Source organism: Macaca nemestrina, chromosome 13 (assembly GCF_043159975.1).
Source record: "Macaca nemestrina isolate mMacNem1 chromosome 13, mMacNem.hap1, whole genome shotgun sequence".
In the NCBI taxonomy this organism is placed as follows: Eukaryota; Metazoa; Chordata; class Mammalia; order Primates; family Cercopithecidae; genus Macaca; species Macaca nemestrina.
The window spans coordinates 49233819-49255586 of NC_092137.1; the positions used below are offsets into that span (position 1 = coordinate 49233819).

The 21768-nt window shown below is 36.3% G+C and overlaps 1 protein-coding gene and 1 long non-coding RNA gene across 4 annotated transcripts in view; one reads left to right on the forward strand and one right to left on the reverse strand.

Annotated features, from left to right (window-relative positions):
- LOC105465007 (uncharacterized) overlaps positions 1 to 21768 on the forward strand; it is a 400763-nt gene that overhangs the window by 195485 nt on the left and 183510 nt on the right. The gene's annotated exons all lie outside the window — the stretch shown is intronic.
- The window catches only part of LOC105465008 (follicle stimulating hormone receptor), a 189238-nt gene that overhangs the window by 84250 nt on the left and 83220 nt on the right, over positions 1 to 21768 (reverse strand). For all 3 annotated transcript variants that reach the window (XM_011713183.2, XM_011713185.2, XM_011713184.2), the window contains exon 2: positions 14320 to 14391. In XM_011713183.2, the coding sequence (XP_011711485.1) occupies positions 14320 to 14391 (72 nt within the window). The remainder of the gene's footprint in view (positions 1 to 14319; positions 14392 to 21768) is intronic.

The following is a 21768-nucleotide window of genomic DNA, read 5'->3' on the forward strand; positions in this document are numbered from 1 at the left end:
AGGCTGGAACTTGAAAGCAAAATAGCTCCAAGAAGAGGTTTCCTTCACTCTGTGACTATAGGAGTAGAAAATGACTCTAGGTTCTGGTTTGTGACAGTTCCAGGGTCTTAGGCACAGACATCCTTTCCTCTAATAACAAATGTTACCAAAGGAAGCTAATAGCTTTAATTTTCCTGTCAATCCCTCTTTTACTTTAGTAGGAACATGTAGGAAAATGGTAGATTCCAACTAAAAGGAGCCTTGTGTAGCAGAAAGGACCAGACTACCTTGGGTTTAAATCTTAGCTTCACCACATAAGGATCCTCTGAGGTTGCTTGGCTTCTTACCTTTTGTGAACGTCAGTATCCCTGTCTCTAAAGTGTGGATTAACTGAGATGTAGTACTTAGAACACCTGTCCCAGAATAGGTGTGGAATAATTGCTGATTTTAAAAATCAACTTTGTTGAAGTATAATTTGACAAATAATAAAATGCATTCATTTTAACTCTTCCATCTGTTACTACTACCACAATCAAGATATAAAATATCTTCACCACGTTAAAAAGTTTCCTTGTCTGCCTTCCCAGACAATCCCTATCACCACCCCGGGAACTAAGCAACTGCTAATCTTTCTGTTACCATAGATTAGATTTTCTTCTTTTTTTGAGTTTCATATAAATGGAATCATATGGTATACCTTCTGTGTCTGGCTTTTTGCTTACTATAATGCTTTTAAGAGACTTAACCCATGTTGTTTTACGTATTAGCAGTGTATTCTTTTTTATTACTGTTCAGTATTAAATTGTGTGGGTATCATACCATTTGTTTACCCATTGGCCTGCTGATGGATATTTGAGTGATTTTCTGTTTGGGACTATTATGAATAAATCTGTTATGAACATTCTTGCAGTCTGTGTGTGGAAATACATGTATTTATTTCTATTGGGTCAATATAAGAAACTGACAAATTCTTTACCAAAGAGGTTGTACAATTTTAAATTCTCACTAAGGGCGTATGAGAGTTCCAGTTGCTCCACAGCCTCACCAGTAACCTAGTATTATCAGCTTTTAATTTTGCCCATTTTAGTGCGTATGTAATAGTATTTCATTATGGTTTTAAATTGCATTTTGCTAATGATTAATGATGAGCATCTTTTCATATGCTTATTGCTCATTCATGTATCTTTTTTTGTGAAGTATCTGTTCAGATATTTTGCCCATTTTAAATTAGATTGTATGTCTACTTATTTTTTACTTTTTTATGTATAGAAAGATATATTATTGATACAAGTCCTTCTTCAGATAGATGTATTGCAAATATTTTCTCTCATTATGTGGTTTGGTTGTCATTTTCTTGATAGTGTCTTTTCTTTACATTTTTTAATTGTCTTTTGAAAAGCAGAAGTTTTTCTTTCAATGAAGTCCAAAATAACACTTTTATTTTATGCTTAATGTGTTCTACTTAAGGAATCTTTGCCTATCCCGTGATTGTAAAATATTTTCTCCTAACAGTTTTAAAATGTTAGTTTTTGCATTTAAGTCAATTATCCACTTAAAGTTCAATTTTGTGTATAACATGAGGTAAGGTTTGGGGTTCATTGTTTTCCCCATATGGATACAAAGTTGATTCAGCATAATTTTTGGAAAAAAACTATTCTTTCCCTGTTGAATTCTATAATACAAACTTTTTCGGGATATAGATGATGAGAGAACATTTCCTAACTCATTTTATAATACAGGTAGAACAAAATCAAACGACAAGAAAATAAGCATACAAACTAATATTGCTACAAATATGGATAAAGCATTTTAAACAAAGTATTAGCAAATCAAAATTTGCATGTATGGACAATTTTTAACAAATACAAATCGGATTATGTCATTTCGTTGCTCAAAACATCCCATTTAATCCTAATCACACTAAATATGACACCAAACTATGTCCCCATGGTCTATCAGGTACTATATGACCTCACTCCCAGCTTCCTCTTTGATCTTATGTCCTGCCAACCTCCTCTTTGTTTTATTCTTCTCCAGCTACAACATGTAGATACACTTTATATGCATGCTCATGAATGTTCTTTGTACAAATTGGATTCTGACTAAATTATCATCTACCTCAGTGTCTTTCAACCTAGATGTACATTAGAATCATCAAGGGAGCTTTAAAAAATGATTAATGCTTAGACCTCACCCTGGACAAATGGAATAAAAATCTCTGGAAATGATATTTGGGCATGTACATTATTTTTAAAGTTCTCCAGGGGATTCTAAAGTGCAATCTAAGAAGAGAACCACTCAACGTCATTTCCTTGTTATTCCCAGAGACTCAAATCCCCTCTTCCCATTCCAAGATCTAACCAGTCTAACATTGGCCTTTCATTTTTTTTTACCAGGAGCCAGTATAATCATCAGCCTCTCCTTTTTGCTTTGAGTAAGTGGGACTCAAGGCTGCTTTGCCCATTAACTCTCAGAATCACAGAAGGTTGGCTTAGGAAGGAACTTAACTCATGTAACAAGGAGGTGCTCAGAGGGGCAAAGCTGAGTGGAACCCAAATTTTCTAGCACTTTTGCAGTTACAGTTTTAGTTACCTGATTTACTTCCTTTCCTTTTATCTGTGCTGAGTGAGCCTGAAGAACTGAGAATTGGGAAGATCCTCAACTTTTTTAATGTGCTTGCAACAATTCTCATTCAATAAATCTTTTTCTCTAAAAGTCCCTCTGTTAAGTTAACTTTTCTTTCCTCAGTAATCTGGGGGTGGAGGCTGGAGTGTCAGACTAGTGTTCTCATTTTTATATGCAAATAAATCACTCGATTATATTTTTTGTCCTTATGTTATCATGAATATTTCAAATGAATTTTATGTGGTTCATATTTATGATTTGGGAGCTATTTCACATTTTGGCTTATTGCCGCCTCATCTGCATATACCATATCTCAGCTGATGTTGATTGGTCTCATTTACATATTCATCATGCTCCTATTTCCAAAGATATTTTGTTATAAACTAGCTTTCCCCCCACCTCCAGTGTTATAATAACACATAGATGTGTTTTTAAATTGAACTCATTTCCATACATAATTTTTCTGGTTACCATAAATCACCACATTGTCACCTACTCCCCCCACCCTATTCAATGTAATCTTCACACTTTATACCAAGCTGACATATGGCTCCGAAGTAATTAAAGACAATGTAAACAGTTTACAGTGCACTTTGCAAAGCCACTTCACGTTGCAGAGAGTTTAATGGTTTCTTTTTTCCCCCAACAAGTCTCAAAGCAATGAAGAATAGGGAGGTTTGAGATAGTGATACCGATAAAAGCTAAGGTGTGAATAGTGGACATTTCATTTCTAATGGAGAAACTTCCTGGTTCTTAAAACAAACAAACAAAATGGTCCTTTCCCTGTTGACTTCTGATAGAAGTAGAGGAGGCTGGGTTAAACTGGGCTAATAAATGAGGAAGACTCATCAGCAACGGTTGGGGAATTTTTTTCCCAATCATTTTAACAAGAGGATGGGGGTAAGAAATAAATTCATCAAATGCCAGTGTTGTGCCAGATACTGAGATTGAGTATAAAGGGCCTTGACAACTCTTTGAAATAGACCTTAGTATTAACATTTTTCCAGATTAGGGAGATGAGGATTAGAGAGGTTGAAACACTTGTACAACATAGAGACAGATCTAAAGAGAGAAGAAAGTAAAGATGTGTGAACTCAGCATCTCTGCAGACTAGTCTAGTTCCATGTAGGTGAGGTGCATTCTATTCTGCAATATCTTTTTCTATTGCTTACCCATTGTGTGACCTTAGACACAGAATTTGATCTATTTAAGCCTGTTTCCTTATCTATAACATAGCACTAACAATGTTACCTATCTCCTGTGCGACTGGGAGGATGAAAAAGTGATGAATGTAGCTCTGTGGGTGGACCCCAGCAAGCATGCTCCCAGGTCAACCTAGTAGCTGTGTGCCCATGTCTTGGCCGAAGGAATAGCCCACAGATTGCTGCTGGCAGACATGCCTCCAAGCCTGGCTAAGCAGGCTTGCACCCACATCCTAAATCTAAGAAACAGCCCCAGAATCCATCCAAAGAAGACACACACACCCACCCACATCAGCCAATAGCCCATCCAACCATGTCCAAGGCCTACACAACATCCCTGTGGGCCACCCCAAGAAGACATACCCCCAGGCCAGCCAAGTCGCTATGTGCCTACATCTGGACCTGAGAGATATCCCCAGGTAGGCATGCTCTCAAGCCAGTGGAGCACCCATGCCCCCATGTCTTCGGTCAGAATAACAGCCACATTGCCCCAACCCCAGTGAGCCAGACCCTGAGTTGGCCAACTCACTGTGTGCACACTGTGTGTACCTGTGACCTGACAAACAGTCTAGCAAGCCCACCCTAGTAAAGCCACAGCACAACAACTGCAGACTCTCTCAGCTTAGGCTGCTGAGACACTTACAAACATTACTAGCATGGATTACAGCAAAAGAAATGACACAGATACTATGCTGTTGTATCCACCTAGAATCAAAGTCAAAGCACCTCACCAAAACAACACCCCATGACTCATCCAAATGAATGTCTTTTCTTATAAAACCTACTTCATAAAATTGGAAGAGGTGACTGACCAGATGCATAAAAATCAATGTAGGGATACATCAAAGATGAAATAGCAAGGAAACATGACACCTTAAAGGAACACAATGATTCTCCAGTCACAGACCCTAATTATAAAGAAATATATATAATGCCAGAAAAAGAATTGAAAATAAGAATTAAGGAAACTCAGTGAGATACAAGAGAATACAGATAGACAATTTAATCAAATCAGGAAAACAACGCATAACTTGAATGAGAAATTTGGCAAAGCGATAGCACAAAAAAGAGCCAAACAGAAATCTTACAGCTTAAGAAGTCAGTAAGATATAAAAGGAACCAGTTGAGAGCTTCAATAACAGATTGACCAAGCAGAAGAAAAAAGTATCTGAACTTGAAGATAGATCTTTTGAAAGAACACAGGCAACAATAAATAAATAATAAACAGTGATGAAGACAGTCTACAGAATTTATGAGGCATAGTTAACCAAATAAATATTCATATTATAGGAATTTCAGAAGAGAAAGGAAAAGGCATAAAAAGCATATTTAATAAAATAATAGCTGAATTTTTCTCATGTCTTGGGAGAGAGATGAACATCCAGATCCAGGAAGCTCAAAAAAAAAAAAAGAAAAAAAAGAAAAAACCCAAACAACAACAACAACAACAAAACAACCCAAATAGAGTCAACCCCAAAAGTCCTTTCCAAGGCACATTACAGTCAAATAGTCAAAAGTCAAAGAAAAAGAGAAACTTTTAAAAACAGGAAGAGAAAAGCCTCAAGTCACACATTAAAAAATCCACATTGGATGAAGAGTAGACTTCTTAGCACAAACCCTACAGGCCAGGGGAGAATAGGATGATATATTCAAAGTAAGATTACTAAAAGAAAAAAGCTGCAAGACAAGAATACTATACCCAGCAAAGCTACATTTCAGAAATGAAGGAGAAATAAAATATTTCATGGACAAGAAAAAAAAATATGGGAGTTGATCACAACTAGATATGCCAAAAGGAGTATTACATCTGGAAGTAAAAGGACGGAAACCAACATCATGACAACATGCAAAACTCTAAAACTCACTTTTAGAACTGATACACAAAAGACAAAGAGAAAGGAATCAAGCCTATCACTACAGAAAACCACCTAATTGCAATAACTAAAAATAAGAGAGGAAGTAAGAAACAAACGATATACAAAACAAGCAGAAAACAATTAATGGCAGGAGTAAGTCCTCACCTATTAATAATCTTGAATGTAAATAGATTAAATTCCCCATTTAAAACATACAGACTGGTGAAAGAGATTTTTTGAAAGACCCAAATATATGCTGCCTACAAGAAACTTACTTTACCTGTAAAGATACAGAGACTGAAAGTGAAGGGATTGAAGAAAGATATTCCTTATAAACAAAACCCAAAAGTGAGCAGGAATAGCTATACTTACATCAGAAAAACAGACTTAAGTTTAAAGATGTAGAAAGAGACACAAATTAACATTATAAAATAATAAAAGGATCAATTCAGCAAGAAATCATTAAAATTGGAATATATATATATATATGTATATATATTTTTACCCAACACCAGAGCCCACAGATATAAAAAGCAAATATTATTAGACCTAAAGGGAGAGATAGACCACAATGCATTAGTAGTTGGAGACTTCAACACCCCACTCTCAGCATTGGAGAGATTGTTTAGAGTGAAAATCAGCAAAGAAACATTGGATTTAAACTGCACCACAGACCGAACAAACACTTACAGAACATTTCATCCACCAGCTGCAGAATACACATTCTTATCATCAGCAAATGAAACACTTTTCAGAATTGGCCATATTGTTAGGACAATAAACAAGTCTCAAAAAATTTAAAAAAATATCAAAATTATATCAACTACCTTATAATACCACAATGGAATAAACCTAGAAATCAATAACAAGAGAAACATTTGAAAGCATACACTACATGGAAATTAAACAGCACATTTCTGAATGATCAATGGGTAAAGAGGAAATGAAGAATAAAATTTAAATCTTTCTTAAAACAAATGAAAATGAAAACACAAAATACCAAAACCTGTGGGACAGAGCAAAAGCAGAATTAAGAGGCAAGTTTATAGCATTAACCCCCCATATGAAAAGACAAGAAAGATTTCCCAGCCTCAAATAAACCAATTAACAGTGCAACTCAAGGAACTAAAAAAGCAAGAATGAACCGCACCAAAAATTAGTAGAACAGAAAAATAATAAATATCAGAGCAGAAATAAATGAAATTAACAGTAAAATAATAACACGAGATCAATGAAATAAAAAGTTGCTTTTCTGAAATGATAAGCCAAATGAACAAACCATTAGCTAGACTAAGAAAAGGGAGAATTCTCAAATAAAATCAGAAATGAAAAACATATACAATCACAGTAGCAGTAGTAGTAACATTGCAGTGGTTACCAAAAATATACAAAGGATCATTAAAGATTGCTATGAACAAGTATACACCAATAAATTTGAAAACCTGGATACATTCCTAGACATAGACAACCCACCAAAATTGAACCAAGAATAAATAGAAAGTCTGAATAGACCAATAATAAGCAAAAAGTTTGAACAGGTAATTGAAAATCTCCCAGTAAAGAAAAGCCCAGGACCAGATGGCTTCACCACTGAATTCTACAGAACCTTTGGAAAATAATTAATACCGATTTTTCTCAAACTGTTCTAAAAATTGAAACAGAGGGAACTCTTTCTAACCCATTCTCATAGGCCAGCATTGCTCAGATACCAGACAAGGACATAACAAAAAAAAAAAAAAAAAAAAGAAAAAAGAAAACATAGGCCAATATTCCTGATGAGGACAGATGCAAAAATCCACAACAAAATCCTAGTAATCCAAAACCAATAAGACATCAAAGAGATAATACAAGAGAATTAAGTGGGATTTATCTGAGAAATGCAAGAATGTTTTAACATATGCAAATTTGTAAACACGATACATTACAGCAACAGAATGAAGGACAAAATTCATATGGCCATGTCAATAAATATAGAAGAAGCATTTGGTAAAATTTAACATGCTTTCATGATAAAAACTCTCAATTAGGTACAGAAGGAAAGTACCTCATCACAATAAAGGCCATATATGACAGACCTTCAGCTAATATCATATGGACTGAGGGAAAGCCGAAAACTTTTTCTCTTAAGAACTGGAATAATACAATAATTTCCACCATCACCACTCTTATTCAACATAGTATTGAAAGTTCAAACCAGAGCAATTAGGCAAGAGGAAGAAATGAAGGGCATCCAAATTTGAAAAGAGGAAGTCAAATTGTCCCTGTTTTCAAATGACATATATACAGAAAAACTGGCCAGGCACAATGGTTCATGCTTGTAATCCCAGCACTTTGGGAGGCTGAGGCAGGCGGATCATGAGGTCAGGAGATTGAGACCATCCTGTTCAACATGGTGAAACCCTGTCTCTATTAAAATACAAAAAATTAGCTAGGCATGGTGACACATGCCTGTAGTCCCAACTACTCGGGAGGCTGAGGCAGGGAAATCGCTGGAACCAGGGGGCAGAGGTTGCAGTGAGCAGAGATCGTGCCACTGTACTCCAGCTTGGTGACAGAGTAATACTCTGTCTCCATATCCCCCTCCCACCAAAAAACAAAACCAAACAAAAAAAAACAACCTTTAAGACTGATAAACAAATTCAGTTAAGTCGAAGGATACAAAATCAACCAACAAAAATCAGTAGCATGTCTATCCACTAGCAATAAACTAGTTGAAAAAAAAAAAGAAGGCCATTCCATTTACAAAATCTACAAAACAAAACAAAACCCCAGGAATAAATTTAACTCAGGAGGAAAAAGGCCTTTATAGGGGAAACCACAAAACATTCAGGAGATAAATTGAAAAGGATACAAACCAATGGAAAAATATACCAATCTCATGGATGTGAAGAATTAATATTGTTAAAATGACCTTACTAACTAAAGCAATCTAAAGATTCAATGCAATTACTATCAAAGTACCAATGCAGTTCTAGGCACAGTGGCCCATACTTGGAACTCCAGCACTTCGGGTGATTGGTGCAGAATGATCACTTGATTCCAGGAGTTCAGGACCAGGCTGGACAACATAGTGCCCATCTATTTAAGAAAATAAAAAAAATAGCTGAGTATGGTGGCACACACCTGTAGTACTAGTTACTTGGGAGGCTAAGGTAGGAAGGAAGATTGCTTGAGCCCAGGAGTTTGAGGCTGCAGTGAGCCATGATCACACTCCTGCCTAAGACCTTGCCTCTAAAAATTAAAAAAAAAAATGTAAAAAGCCAACAACAATGCTGTCATTCACAGAAACAGAAAAAAATTATTTAGGCTTGTTTGGGAGGATTTGCTCGGTCTTTTGCCACTGTACCCTGCTTTGAGAAAATCATATCTTGGAAAAACCCTAAATTAAACCAGCTTAATATGAACTGAGTATTTGCAGTAACAAAAGTTTTCTCTTTTTTTTTTTTTGAGACGGAAGTCTTGCTCTTTCGCCCAGGCCGGACCGCAGTGGCACAATCTCGGCTCACTGCAAGCTCTGCCTCCCAGGTTCACGCCATTCTCCTGCCTCAGCCTCCTGAGTAGCTGGGACTATAGGCGGCCGCCACCGCGCCCTGCTAATTTTTTATATTTTCAGTAGAGACGGGATTTCACCGTATTAGCCAGGATGGTCTCGATATCCTGACCTCGTGATCTGCCCGCCTCAGCCTCCTAAAGTGCTGGGATTACAGGCGTGAGCCACCGCGCCCAGCCAAGTCTTCTGTTTTCAAAGGAAATCTTCATCAGTGCTGTAAATATGTCAAAGACCTATTTGCACTCTGATGTTTCTTGTAGCACTATCCACAATAGCCAAGGTATGGAATCAACTTACATGTTCACAAATAAAGAAATGGATAAAGAAAATGCTATGTATATTATATATAATATATATATATGTATGTGACACACACAATGGAATACTATTTAGTGATGAAAGGGAGCAAAATTCTATCATTCACAGCAACATAGATAATCTTGGAGGATATTATGTTAAGTGAAATAAGTTAGGCACAGAAAGGGAAATATTACATGTTCTCATTCATACGTGGAAGCTAACAAATTTGACCTCAAAGAAGCAGAGAGTAGAATAGTGGTTATTGGAGGCAGGGAAGTCTATGTGGGAGGGGGTACCCAAATATTGGTTAATAGATATAAAAGTACAGCAAAATAGGAGGAATAAGTTCTAATGTTTTATAGCACTATAGGGCAACTATAATTAACAACAATTTGCTGTGTATTTTCAAATATGTAGAAGAGCAGATTTTGAATGTTTCTGAAACAAAGAGATGATAAATATATGAGGTGTGAGATATGATCATTACCGAATGTATATATGTATCAAAATAATACACTATATTCAATTATTTTACAATTATTTTGTGTTGCAATTATTATAAATATGTATAATTATGTGTCAATCAAAAATTATAAAAGGAAAAACTGTGGAACAATAACAAAAAGAAAAAAGTGGTAAGGCATGAGGAATTGTGTGTGTGTGTGTGTGTGTGTGTGTGTGCGCATGCCTGGTGGGGCAAATATGGAAGATGACATCATTTATGAATTTAGGAAATGTTACTCTATGATGAAAAAGGATGAGGGAGAGGGAAGATAATGCTGGTAAATGGGGACAGCACAAGCTGAAGGCTGTTGTAGTTACACAAGTGCTCTGGTTTAAATGTTTTTTTCCTCCCCAAATTTCCTATTCAAACTCAATCTCCACTCCAACTTTGGGAAATGTGGCCTTTTGAGAGTGGTTTAGGGCCCACACCACAAGGGCCCCATCCTTATGAAGAGATTAATGTTGCCATTTAAAAGGGCTTTTGGGAGTGGGTGTTCTCTCTTCTGCTATGTAGGGACATGTTTGTCCCCTTTTGCCCTTCCACCTTCCACCATGTGAGGACTCAGCAAGAAAGCCCTCACCAGATGCTGGAGCCTTGATTTTGGGCTTTCAAGTCTCCATAACTGTGAGAAAATAAATTTCTGTTCCTTGTAAATTATCTAGTCTGCAGTATTTTCTTATAGCAGCACAAATGGACTAAGATACCAAGGAAAGATTATGGTAGCTGGAGAAAGAGATTAGTGGATAGGTTAGAGGTGTAACAAGAAGGTAAAAACAACAGGATCTGGTGTTATACTTCAGTATGAAGTTTCTAAATTCTGATCTTGGCTTTAAAGAATAGTCAAGGGATCTGAGAAACTGTAAATTCTGAGTACAATCTGATAAATGTGCTGTTAATATTATGAATACAGGGTTATGGTTTGGAAGAACTTGGAAAGTTCTGGAAAAGCTCTGTAGAAAAGTAAGCTTTTCATCTGGTCCCTGAATGACAAGCAGGATTTTATGAAGTGAAATTTTAGACAGAGGGACAGCATCTACATAAGAACAGTGTGAAAGTATATTTTGTTCCTTTGTTTATTTGTTGATTCATTCCCCTGCAATTATTTTTGATCCCTTTATGTGCCAGACATTGTCCAAAGAACAAGCTGTCACATTCTAAATATGCAATATGATGTCTGGTAATAATAGTGCTTGGGGAATAGAAAATTGTTCCACCTGGTGAGAGTGTAAGGTACACAGTACATATGGTGGGAGATCAAGGGTTTTGATTCCTGTGCCAGGAACTTATGACTTAAGTCTGTAGCGAGGAGGATCCCTAGAAGTTCTTCTGCAAGAGAATTTGAACAGTGCAAGTCTGGCAGCAGAGTGGCAGGAAGATTGGAGCTGGGATAGGCATAGAAGCTTCATACAGTAGGCTATGTAGTGCTGATGAGACTTTGGGTCTAATAGCAACAGGAATGAGAAGAGGGCTGGATATCAGAGTACATCTGAGAGGCAGTCAGTAGGACTGGAAGAGCACCTTGGCATAAGGGATAGAGAATGCACCCGAGTCAAGGGAGACTGGATTTTCCTTGTTTGGGAACCTGGGCAGATGGTGACATTATTCACTGGGCAACATGGGAAGATGAGAAATTTAAAAATAAAGATAAGCTAGTTCTGAATATGTTGAATTTCAGGTATTTGCAGTTCACTCAAATTTAGATGTTTAGGCATCTTTCCAATTCAAAACAAGAATTATGGCCTCACAAGAGAGGTGGAGGTTGCAGATGAAAGTTTAGGAACCCTGGTAATAAGACATTATCTGACAACTGGTCATTTGAGGGTAGAGCTAGAAGAAAAGAAAATGGCCAAAAATAGAGCCCTAGAATACCTAAATTTTTGAAGGGCAGTTGAAGAACAAGAGAGATGAAGAGAACTGGATATGGAGCAATCTGGGAGGTTAATAGGGAGGCAGGAGAGTGTGGTATCCCAGAAGTTAAGTGGGGAAAGGACATTGAGGAGAATGACATTAATGATTAATGAAATTTAAAGACTACATATAAGGTAAGTAGAAGAGGATAAAGTAGAAGTCATTGGATCTTGTAGCGATGGTATTTTTGAGATCTTCAATAGAATAATTTAATAGTGTTGAAGAATTTTTGGCCAAATAGTGAGTGGGCAGGCTAAGAAGTGATTGAAAAGAGAGGATAGAGAGGTAGTGAATGTAGGCAACTCTTTCAACACAGTGGTCTTGATGGGGAAGAGAGAAAAAGGTAGCATAATAGGAAGGTAGAATTTATACAGAAAACTTTTCTTTTATTCTTTCCAATATGGATAGGTGAAAGTTGGTCACATGTGCAGAATGAATGAAAAGGACTTTGTGATTTGTGGAGAGGGAGATACTGAAGAAAAAGCCAATATTTATTAAGTTCAGGAAACTGATTAACAACTAGAAGAACACAAGTGAAGGAGATAAGTCTGGAAAGGAGATGAGAACTTCTTGGTGACCAAGAGTGTAAGGTGAGACAATGGACAAAGGTGAGCACGGAGACTGAGGAATACCCAAGTCTCCTCAGGTTCAGTTCAGTGCTGGGCCCTCTGCTAGAAAATGCTTTGAAGCCTTTTGGTATATATAAAAAAAAGACCAATTTTATTTTGGCATATCACTGTGTCAGTTCAGGCTGATTAATGAAGACATGAGGTAAAAATGTACAACCGTGTCTGGGCAAGTTGTGTTACTGAGCCAGCTGCTGTGTCTCTTGGATTGTTGCTCTGTCAGCTCAGCTCAACCATTCATATCGTCACAGGAAGGTCTTGCTTGAGGCTGAATACCCAATGAGGGGTCATTCATTGCTGGATTAAACTTGATTAAAGTAGCTTATTTGTGACATCTGAAATGTCTGTCTTTAGAATTCCAAGAACTTATAGTGATGTTTAGGGACACAGGGATATCCAATAGTCATTTCGTCTACGTTAACACCAGGCAAGGGAATGGTGAATTCATCCAGGAATACATCTTGAGCACAAAGCTCGCCAACTCTACTGTTTCCCTGGTTTCCTTGGTGAACTCTGTTCAGGTTTGTGTCCCCATCTTCTAATCCCTGTGATAGTTGAATGTCCTCAGTGAGGTAAACCCGGAAGATTACAGGTCTTAAATTGGGCTCTCCTCCAACATGGGGATAGAAATTGGAAATCACACAAGCCCCTTTTAAAAACTCCTCTCTTAATACACAGAGGAGGAAACCAAGGCCTTGAAAGGTAAAATGCTTTAATCAAGGTTATGGAGTAATTTTATATTAAAACTAACACCGAAACCAGGATTCTGACCACCCTCCTTTAAGCAGGTGGCTTAATTGCTGGAACATAATGACATCTTCTATACTTTGTGATTCTTTTGTTAATGGATTCCTTTTTTGCTTCTTCAAACTCCAGGAAGTACTATTCTTAAAGGGATATAAAATAACCAAAAAGATAAATTTAATGACTTCAAGAATGAAACACATGAACTAAAGGTTTTCTTTCTTGCCTTGCTTTCATTCCCTTCTGTATATACTCTGTCTATTCATTGCTATACTCACTGGTGTTAAAGTCATGAATCCTGCCTGTCTCACCGCAGAGAAGAATGTATTTCCCCGGCCCTGAATGCCCAGGAGGTGGTACCAAGAGCCTTAAAAGGGAGGGAGGATTACTTTAAGTGTGGGAGGATTTGCTCTGCCTTTTACTACTGCACACTGCTTTGAGAAAACCATGTCTTCGAAAAACTCTAAATTAAACTAGCCCCCAATGTGAACTGAATGTCTGCAGTAACAAAGGGGGCTTCTCTTCAAAGGAAATCTTAATCAGTGCTGTAAACTTTTCTAGTACTTTGAAATGTTTATATATCAATTACTACTGGCCTGCATATATACCTTGGAAACAAGAAATCTAGAGAATCTCTACAGCATAAATGTTAAGTCCTGCTGTCAATTAAAAATTAATCATAAATAGTAGAAAGTATCTTTGAAAGAGATTGGATGTCTGCAGAAAAAAAAGAGGCTTTGGTTTATGAAAATTCCATTCACAGGTACTCTGGGAGCAACCCCTTATTTGAGAAATGACAAAAATTGCTTGGATTGCTCTTTTGCTCATTTCAATGGCCTCACTGAAAGACTCCACACTATCATTTAGGAACCATGGTAACACAATAAAATGTGAGGAGATGCAGAAAGTTTGGCTGACCATGTCAGTTCGGCTACTAAGTGCAGATAATCATACTAGATGTGGTCTGAAGTTACTCCCTATAGCCCCCTTGAGGCATTCACTCACAGCAGTTCCAGGTACATACATTTTCTCCAGGTCCCCAAATCCTGAAAATGCACCTTTTTGGATGACTCGAAGCTTGGTGAGGACAAACCTCCTGCAAAGAGAGTAGAAACAAAATATCACAACCTATTTATTAGTAAGTAATTGAGTTGCTAATGTATTAATATCAGCAAACAGCTAACATATACTAAGTGCTTGCCATAAAGTAATGTTGAAATTTGCTTTTACATTCTCTCTTTTCATCCTGTCTACAAGTAGTGATACTGGCACTATTACTCTTTCCATTTTGCATAAGGAAACTAGAGTTTAGGGAGAATAAAAAACTTACCCGGGGTCACATGGCTGATACATGACAGAGATGGAATATGAACCTTGCTTGTTCCCACTACCCTATGTTGCCTTCTGTAGCCCTGTGTGAGGCCTGTTCTCTTTCTCTACTCCAACCCCCATTACCTCTTCCTTTATTGTCATTCTCAGCTGACCTTGACTCCTATTCCAAGATGAAAATGAAATCAATAGAAGAAAATGTCCTTATACTTTCACAGGGCTCACTGCCTGATCAACCTGCCTGCACCTGTGCTTTACACACATTGCCTTCTTTCCTGGTACTGTGAGTGAACTGTCCAGGGTCCTAAGAATAGCTTCTCCAGTATACACTAGGTCTCTTTCCCTCTCTGCTAGTCTCAGTAACCACTATGACAATTTTCCACTTTCTTAGACACATTTCATTTACCTTTTCCCCCTTCTTTCCTGGATTCGGCTTACTAATATAAAAACATGCCATAATGTCTCTCATCTAAAAAAAAGTCTTCTCTTAACCTCAGCTGCCTTCAGCTTTTGCCATTTTCTTCTGCTCAAAATATTTGTCTCACACTTGCCTCAAAATTCCTTCCAATGGCTCCTCATTGCACTAAGGGAGAAATCAAAGTTGTTTACAAAGGCCTTCAGTGCCCTACAAGAGCTTTCTGCTCTTTATTTCCATAGACCCTGCATTCTCAATTTTGACAACTACCCTTTGATCATTCTGGTCTTGTCACAGCATCCTCTAGCAATTCCTTGAACATGCCAGGTTCTTTCTGGCTTAATGTTTCCACATTTGCAGTTCTTTCTGTTTGGAACATTTCTCTCCCAGATATCCTCATGGGTTGTTATCTCAGAACCCCATGTGCTCAAATGTTACCATTTTAGTGAAGCTTTCCCTAACCACCTATTTAAAATGATAATCTCCCAAACTTGGCCCAGACCCTCTTTCCCGCTGCTTAAATTTTTCTTCATAGCAATTCTGACATGTTACATCTTCTGTTTATTTGTGTATCCATTTATTTGTTTCTTTCTCATAACTAGAATTCAAGCTCCATGAGGGCAAAAATGTTTGCCTGATTTGTTATGATTGTATACTAAATGCCTAGAGCAGTGCTTAACGTGATAGATGGTCAATAAATATTTGAATGACTGAATTGAATGGCTATTGAGCACTCTGAAAATTCTAGGTTTGAGGTTGAAGTTACAGTTGACCCTTTGAAAATCTTTATAATAAGAATATGATTCTTTCCCCAGCCTTCTTCCCTCTGGCTTTTTCTTGCTTTGTAACTGATTAATAGGGATTTGGTTTTCTTTTGTCTTTAACACATCCTTTTATAAGGCAGTCTGCGAGGAGGAATTATAATCAAATACCATGGACTTGGATAGTTTCATAAATATTTTATTGTTTTAACCTTCTATTATTTATTGGTGTTGGTGAAATTTCTGTTTCAGACAGAGCTGCTACTCAGGCAATCAGGTCTTTTCTTTCACCTTGTTTGTGCTTGGCTGCTAGGTGTACCAACCCTATGGTGAGGAATCAGAGAGAACCTTGTGTGCTGTTGCTGCCCTGGAGGAGTTTATATACTTGCTGTGAAGGCAATTCCAGAAACCTTGAAATTGCCAGAAAACAGTTGAGGGCTACAGTTGATATAATAGCAATAAATTCTTTACAAGGATTAAGATGAGAAAGATCCCAAAGTACACAAATATATAACAGAAATACTGTCAAGAGTAGATGAATTTTGAACCCAAGCCTCAAAAATATTAGATCATACTAAAAGCATTGTCTTTATTAAGCCATTTAAATAAAAGGTGATTTAATTTAAGATAACAAAAGATTATCTAATTCTAGAATATGCATGCAAAATGAATCGAAGTTAGCTCAACACCCTACCTTAATTGTACTCACAACCTTAGTTAATACGTACAAGTTCCTTTTGTTCCTATTTAACGCAGGACAGAATAATGATGAAAATAAACCAATAAAGGAAGATAATAAAGTTGCTTTAAACTACTCAACACTCTAAAAGTTTCAAGGAAATTGAAACATTAAAGTAAAATATTAATTAATGAGATGCATGGAGACTGTGGTCTTGAATAACAAACTCTTCTATTTAAGAACGTCAACTAGAAAGCATTTGATTCAGCCCCAGCAGTGTGCATGTTTTTCTAAAATTTTCAAGGACTATGTCTGTATTAAGTGGTTCAAGCTTATTAACATAATTAAATATTTTTGACGCTTAAAATCTTCATTGACCTCTGTTTCCTGAAATGTTATAAACAAGATAATCTGAAGATATTTTCACGAAAAATTACCCATAAGTCTTCTATAAAACATTACAAATATTATTTTAAATGCATAGTAGAGCTTGCAAGGATATGAGAAATCCCCAGGGGCTCAAAGTAAAGCAGCTGAATACCAGATGGAACCCTGAGCAGTGGTGAATGCAAACCAGAATTCTAAGCAGGTAAACTAAAACCAAGGTACCCTGGGGGAGTTTGTGAACTTGGAGGCTAAGGGATTTACATCTTGATACCAAACTGGCACATGAAATGAAATGTGGAGGATGGACTATAAAGATACGTTTTCGTCTCATACACGTTCTGGAAAGGTATAGAAAATGGAGAACCAACAATTTAAATTACAATGAAATAACATCCAGAAATCTTTTATAACTTATAAAAGATATAAATCCTCAGATCCAGAGAGCTCAACAAATCCCAGGGAGGAAAACACAAATCCACTGCCAGACATCTATAAATTAAAACTGTAGAGCCATTAAAGAAGATATTTTAAATGCAAGTGGAGGGGAAAAGATAGACTACCTTCAAATAAAAAATAATTAGAAAACCTTGTAAAAATGTCTTCAAAATTATTAGATTAATGCCAATTTAAAATTCTACAATGTAGAAAATTACTCAAATGTGAGGGTAAAACAAAATTACTTCAGAACAAATTTAATTAGCTATGAATAAACTTCTAGAAAAATAATTTCTTTAAAGGATAAGAAAATTTAATCCAGGAGGAAGGCACCAAATGCAAGAAGGAATAGTGAATGAAGAAATTAGTGTTTCTTATTGAATAGGTGAGTGTCTTAGTTCATTTGTGTTGCTATAAAGTAATACTTGAAACTAAATAATTTATAAAGAAAAGCTTTATTTCACTCATGGTTCTGCAGGCTGTGCAAGAAGCATGGCATCAGCAACTGCTTCTGGCGAGGGCCTCAGAAAGCTTCCACTCATGGCAGTAGGGGAAGGAGAATGGGCATCACATGGCAATTGATGAAGGATGAGGAAGGGAAGGGAGATGCCAGGCTCTTTTCAACAATCAGCTCTTGTGAAAACTAATAGAGTGAGAATTCACTCATTACTGTAAGGATGGCACCAAGCCGCTTATGAGGCATCTGCCCCCGTGACACAGTCACCTCCCACTAGGTCACATTTTCAACACTGGATATTAAATTTCAACATGAGATTTGCAGGAAACAATTACAAGTGGGTTGTCATAATGGCTAGAAGCCCCACCAAGTCAATAAAGAACACTAAAAACATATTGACCAAGAACTAGGTTACAAAGAAAATTAGTATTAAAAAATTACTTTCTTTGGTGATGATGCAATTAAATTACTTAGAAATCAGTAATAAATATAATTAATTCTCCTCTTCTAGTACACATACACCCATGTGGAAAAACCAAAAGCAAAGCAAAGCAAACCAACCAACCAAACAAACACACACCCTTTTAAGTCATACATGGGTCAAAGAAGAAATCACAATTATAATTAGGAATTATTTGGATTGACCTACAATGAAAATACAACATATTAAACTCATGGGATATAGGTAAATTGCTACCTATAACAGAAATTTATAGATTTAAATTACTGTACCAGAAAGGAAAGCAAAAAATTAGATTAAAAATTAATGAGCTAAGCTTCCAATGCAATAAACTACTAAAAGAAAAATAGAATTGTGGAAACAGAAAATTATGAACCCAATAATTTTTATTCCATTTTTTGCTAGAACTTAAACTTGGAAGTTGTTTAATAAGAAACATTGGTAAAATCAAAGACTGTTGATAGAGGTGTTCGAGGAGGTAAACATTAAGTTAGACATTATAATTTCATATTAGATACAGCTTAAGTTTAGCCTACACTACCATGCTATTTTGCAGTTATAAGGTTAAGTTTCTCTTTGAGTTTATTGCTAACATGGGTAAGGAGCTTTCTACTAGTAGCAAAGGGTTTACTAAAATGGTTTCATGGACTCTTATAATTTTAACACTGAAAATGATTGTTATAGAGAACTACACTTATTTGAATGTTTACTGAAGAAATCTGGATTTACCACTTAACATTGTAAACTCTGCTTATTATAGAAGGCTTATTTCAACCAGCAACCTTCTGATAATTCACTATGACTTTGTTGATCTAGTTCTAATTAACAAATTCAGAAGGTATGTGTACATTTCCTTTAAATCAGAAACATGGGTAAAGGCATTATATTTGATAAATTTTCATTTTAGAAATAAAGTAAATGAGAGTATAATAAAGTTTAGAATACTTTGCACCACAATTAACATCTTACTGTTGCTTTCACATTTCCCACTCAGAACTAGAACAAGACAAGAATGCCCACTCTTACTACTTTTATTCATAATTGTACTGGAAGTTCTAGTCAGAGCAAGTAGGCAAGAGAAAGAAATAAAGGTCATCCAAATTGGAAAAGAAGAAGGCAAATTGTCCCTGCTTGCAGATTACATGATCTTATATATAGAAAAACCTAAAGACTCTATCAACAACCTCTTAGAACTGATAAATGAATTAAATAAAGTTGTGGGATAAAAAATTAATATACAAAATCAGTAGAATTTCAATACATAAACAACATGCTGGCTGAAAGAGAAATCAAGAAGGCAATCTCGTTTACAATAGCTACAAAAAATACCCAGGAATAAATTTAACCAAAGACATGAAAGACCTCCACAAGGGAAACTACAAAACACTAATTAAAGACATTAAAGAAGATACAAATGTAAAGACATCCCATAGTCATGGATCAGAATAATTAATATTGTTAAAATGACTATACTACCTAAAGCAATCTACAGATTCAATGCAATCCCTATCAAAATGGCAATGACATTCTTGATAGAAATTAAAAAATCTTAACATTTTATGGAACCACAAAAGATACTGAATAACCAAAGCATTCTAAGCAAAAAGAGCAAAACTATACGCATCACATTCTCAGACTTCAAAATATACTACAAAGCTATAGTAACCAAAACAACAAGGTATTGGCACAAAAATAGACACATAGACCAGAAGAACAGATTAGAGAACCCAGGAATTAATCCATGTATTGACATCCAACTAATTTTTGACAAAGGTGTCAAGAACACTCTGGGGAAAGGACAGTCTTTTCAATAAATGCTGCTGGGAAAATCGTATATCCCTATGCAGAAGAATGAAACTATACTCCCACCTCTCATTGCATATAGAAATGACCTCAAAATGAATCAGATACCTAAATGTAAGACCTGAAATGATAAAACTACTAGAAGAAAATGTAGAAGTGCTTCAGAGCATTGGTCTGGACAAAGGTTTTCTGAGTAAGACTTCAAAAGCACAGGAAACAAAAGGAAAAATAAATGGGATTATATCAAACCAAAAAGTTTCTTCATAGTAAAGAAAACAACCAACAGAATGAAAAGATAACCTATAGAATGGGAGAAAATATTAGCCAGCTACTCATTTGACAGAGTAACTGAAACATATCAACAGCAAAAAAACTCAGCAAATCACCACCAACAGAAAAGTTGCTTAAGAAAACAAGCAAATGATCTGAACAGACATTTCCCAAAAGAAGACATATAAATGACCAGCAAATATATAAAAACATGTTCCCTAATCATCAGGAAAGTGCAAATTAAAACCACAATGAGATACTGTCTTACCAAAATTAGGATGGCTATCCTCAAAAGGACAACAAAATAACAAATGTTGGTGAGGATGAAGAGAAAAGGGAACATTTAAATTCTGTTGTTGGGAAAGTAAACTAGTAGAGACACTATAAAAAACAGTATGAAGGTTCATCAAAAAATGCAAATAGAGCTACCATATGATCCAGCAATCCTGCTACTTGGAATTGATCCCAAAAGAAAGGAAATTACTATATCAAAGAGACATCAGCCGTGCGTGGTGGCTCATGCCTGTAATCCCAGCACTTTGGGAGGCCAAGGGGGGCGGATCACGAGGTCAGGAGATCAAGACCATCCTGGCTAACAAGATGAAACCCCATCTCTACTAAAAATACAAAAAAAAAAAAAAAAAATTAGCTGGGCGTGGTGGCGGGCGCCTGTAGTCCCAGCTACTTGGGAGGCTGAGGCAGGAGAATGGTGTGAATGCGGGAGGCGGAGCTTGCAGTGAGCCGAGATTGCACCACTGCACTCCAGCCCGGGAAACTGAGCGAGACTCCGTCTCAAAAAAAAAAAAAAAAAAGAGACATCTACACTTCCATGTTTATTGCAGCACTACCCCAATAGCCAAGGTGTGGAATCAACCTAGTTGTCCAACAACAGATGAATGGATAAAGCAAATGTGGTATATATACATAATGGAATACTGTTTAGTCACAGAATAAAATCCTTAGCCATAGAATAAAATCCTGTCATTTGCAGAAACATGGGTGGAATCGGAGGACATTATGTTAAATGAAACAAGCCAGGGACAGAAAGTTGAACGCTATATATTCTCACTAATATATCAAAGCTAGAAAAAGTTGATCTCATAGAAGTACAAAGTGTAGCAGAGGATACTAGAGGCTGGGAAGGGTATGGGGAAGAGAAGGATGAGGAGAGATTTGTTAAAGGATACAAAATTATAGCTAGATAGGAAGAATAATTGCTAGTGTTCTATATCACTGTAGGATGACTATAGTTAACAATATATAATTTCAAATAAAAAAGAAGGATATTGACATTCCCAACACAAATAAATGAAAAATGTTTGAGATGATGGGTATGCTAATCACTCTGTTCTGATCACTTTACATTATATGCATTGAAACATCACTATGTTCCCCATAAATATGTAAAATTATTTGTAAATTATAAAAAATAAAAATCACATTGCAAGACTTAAATTTGCAATTTAAAGAGGAAACC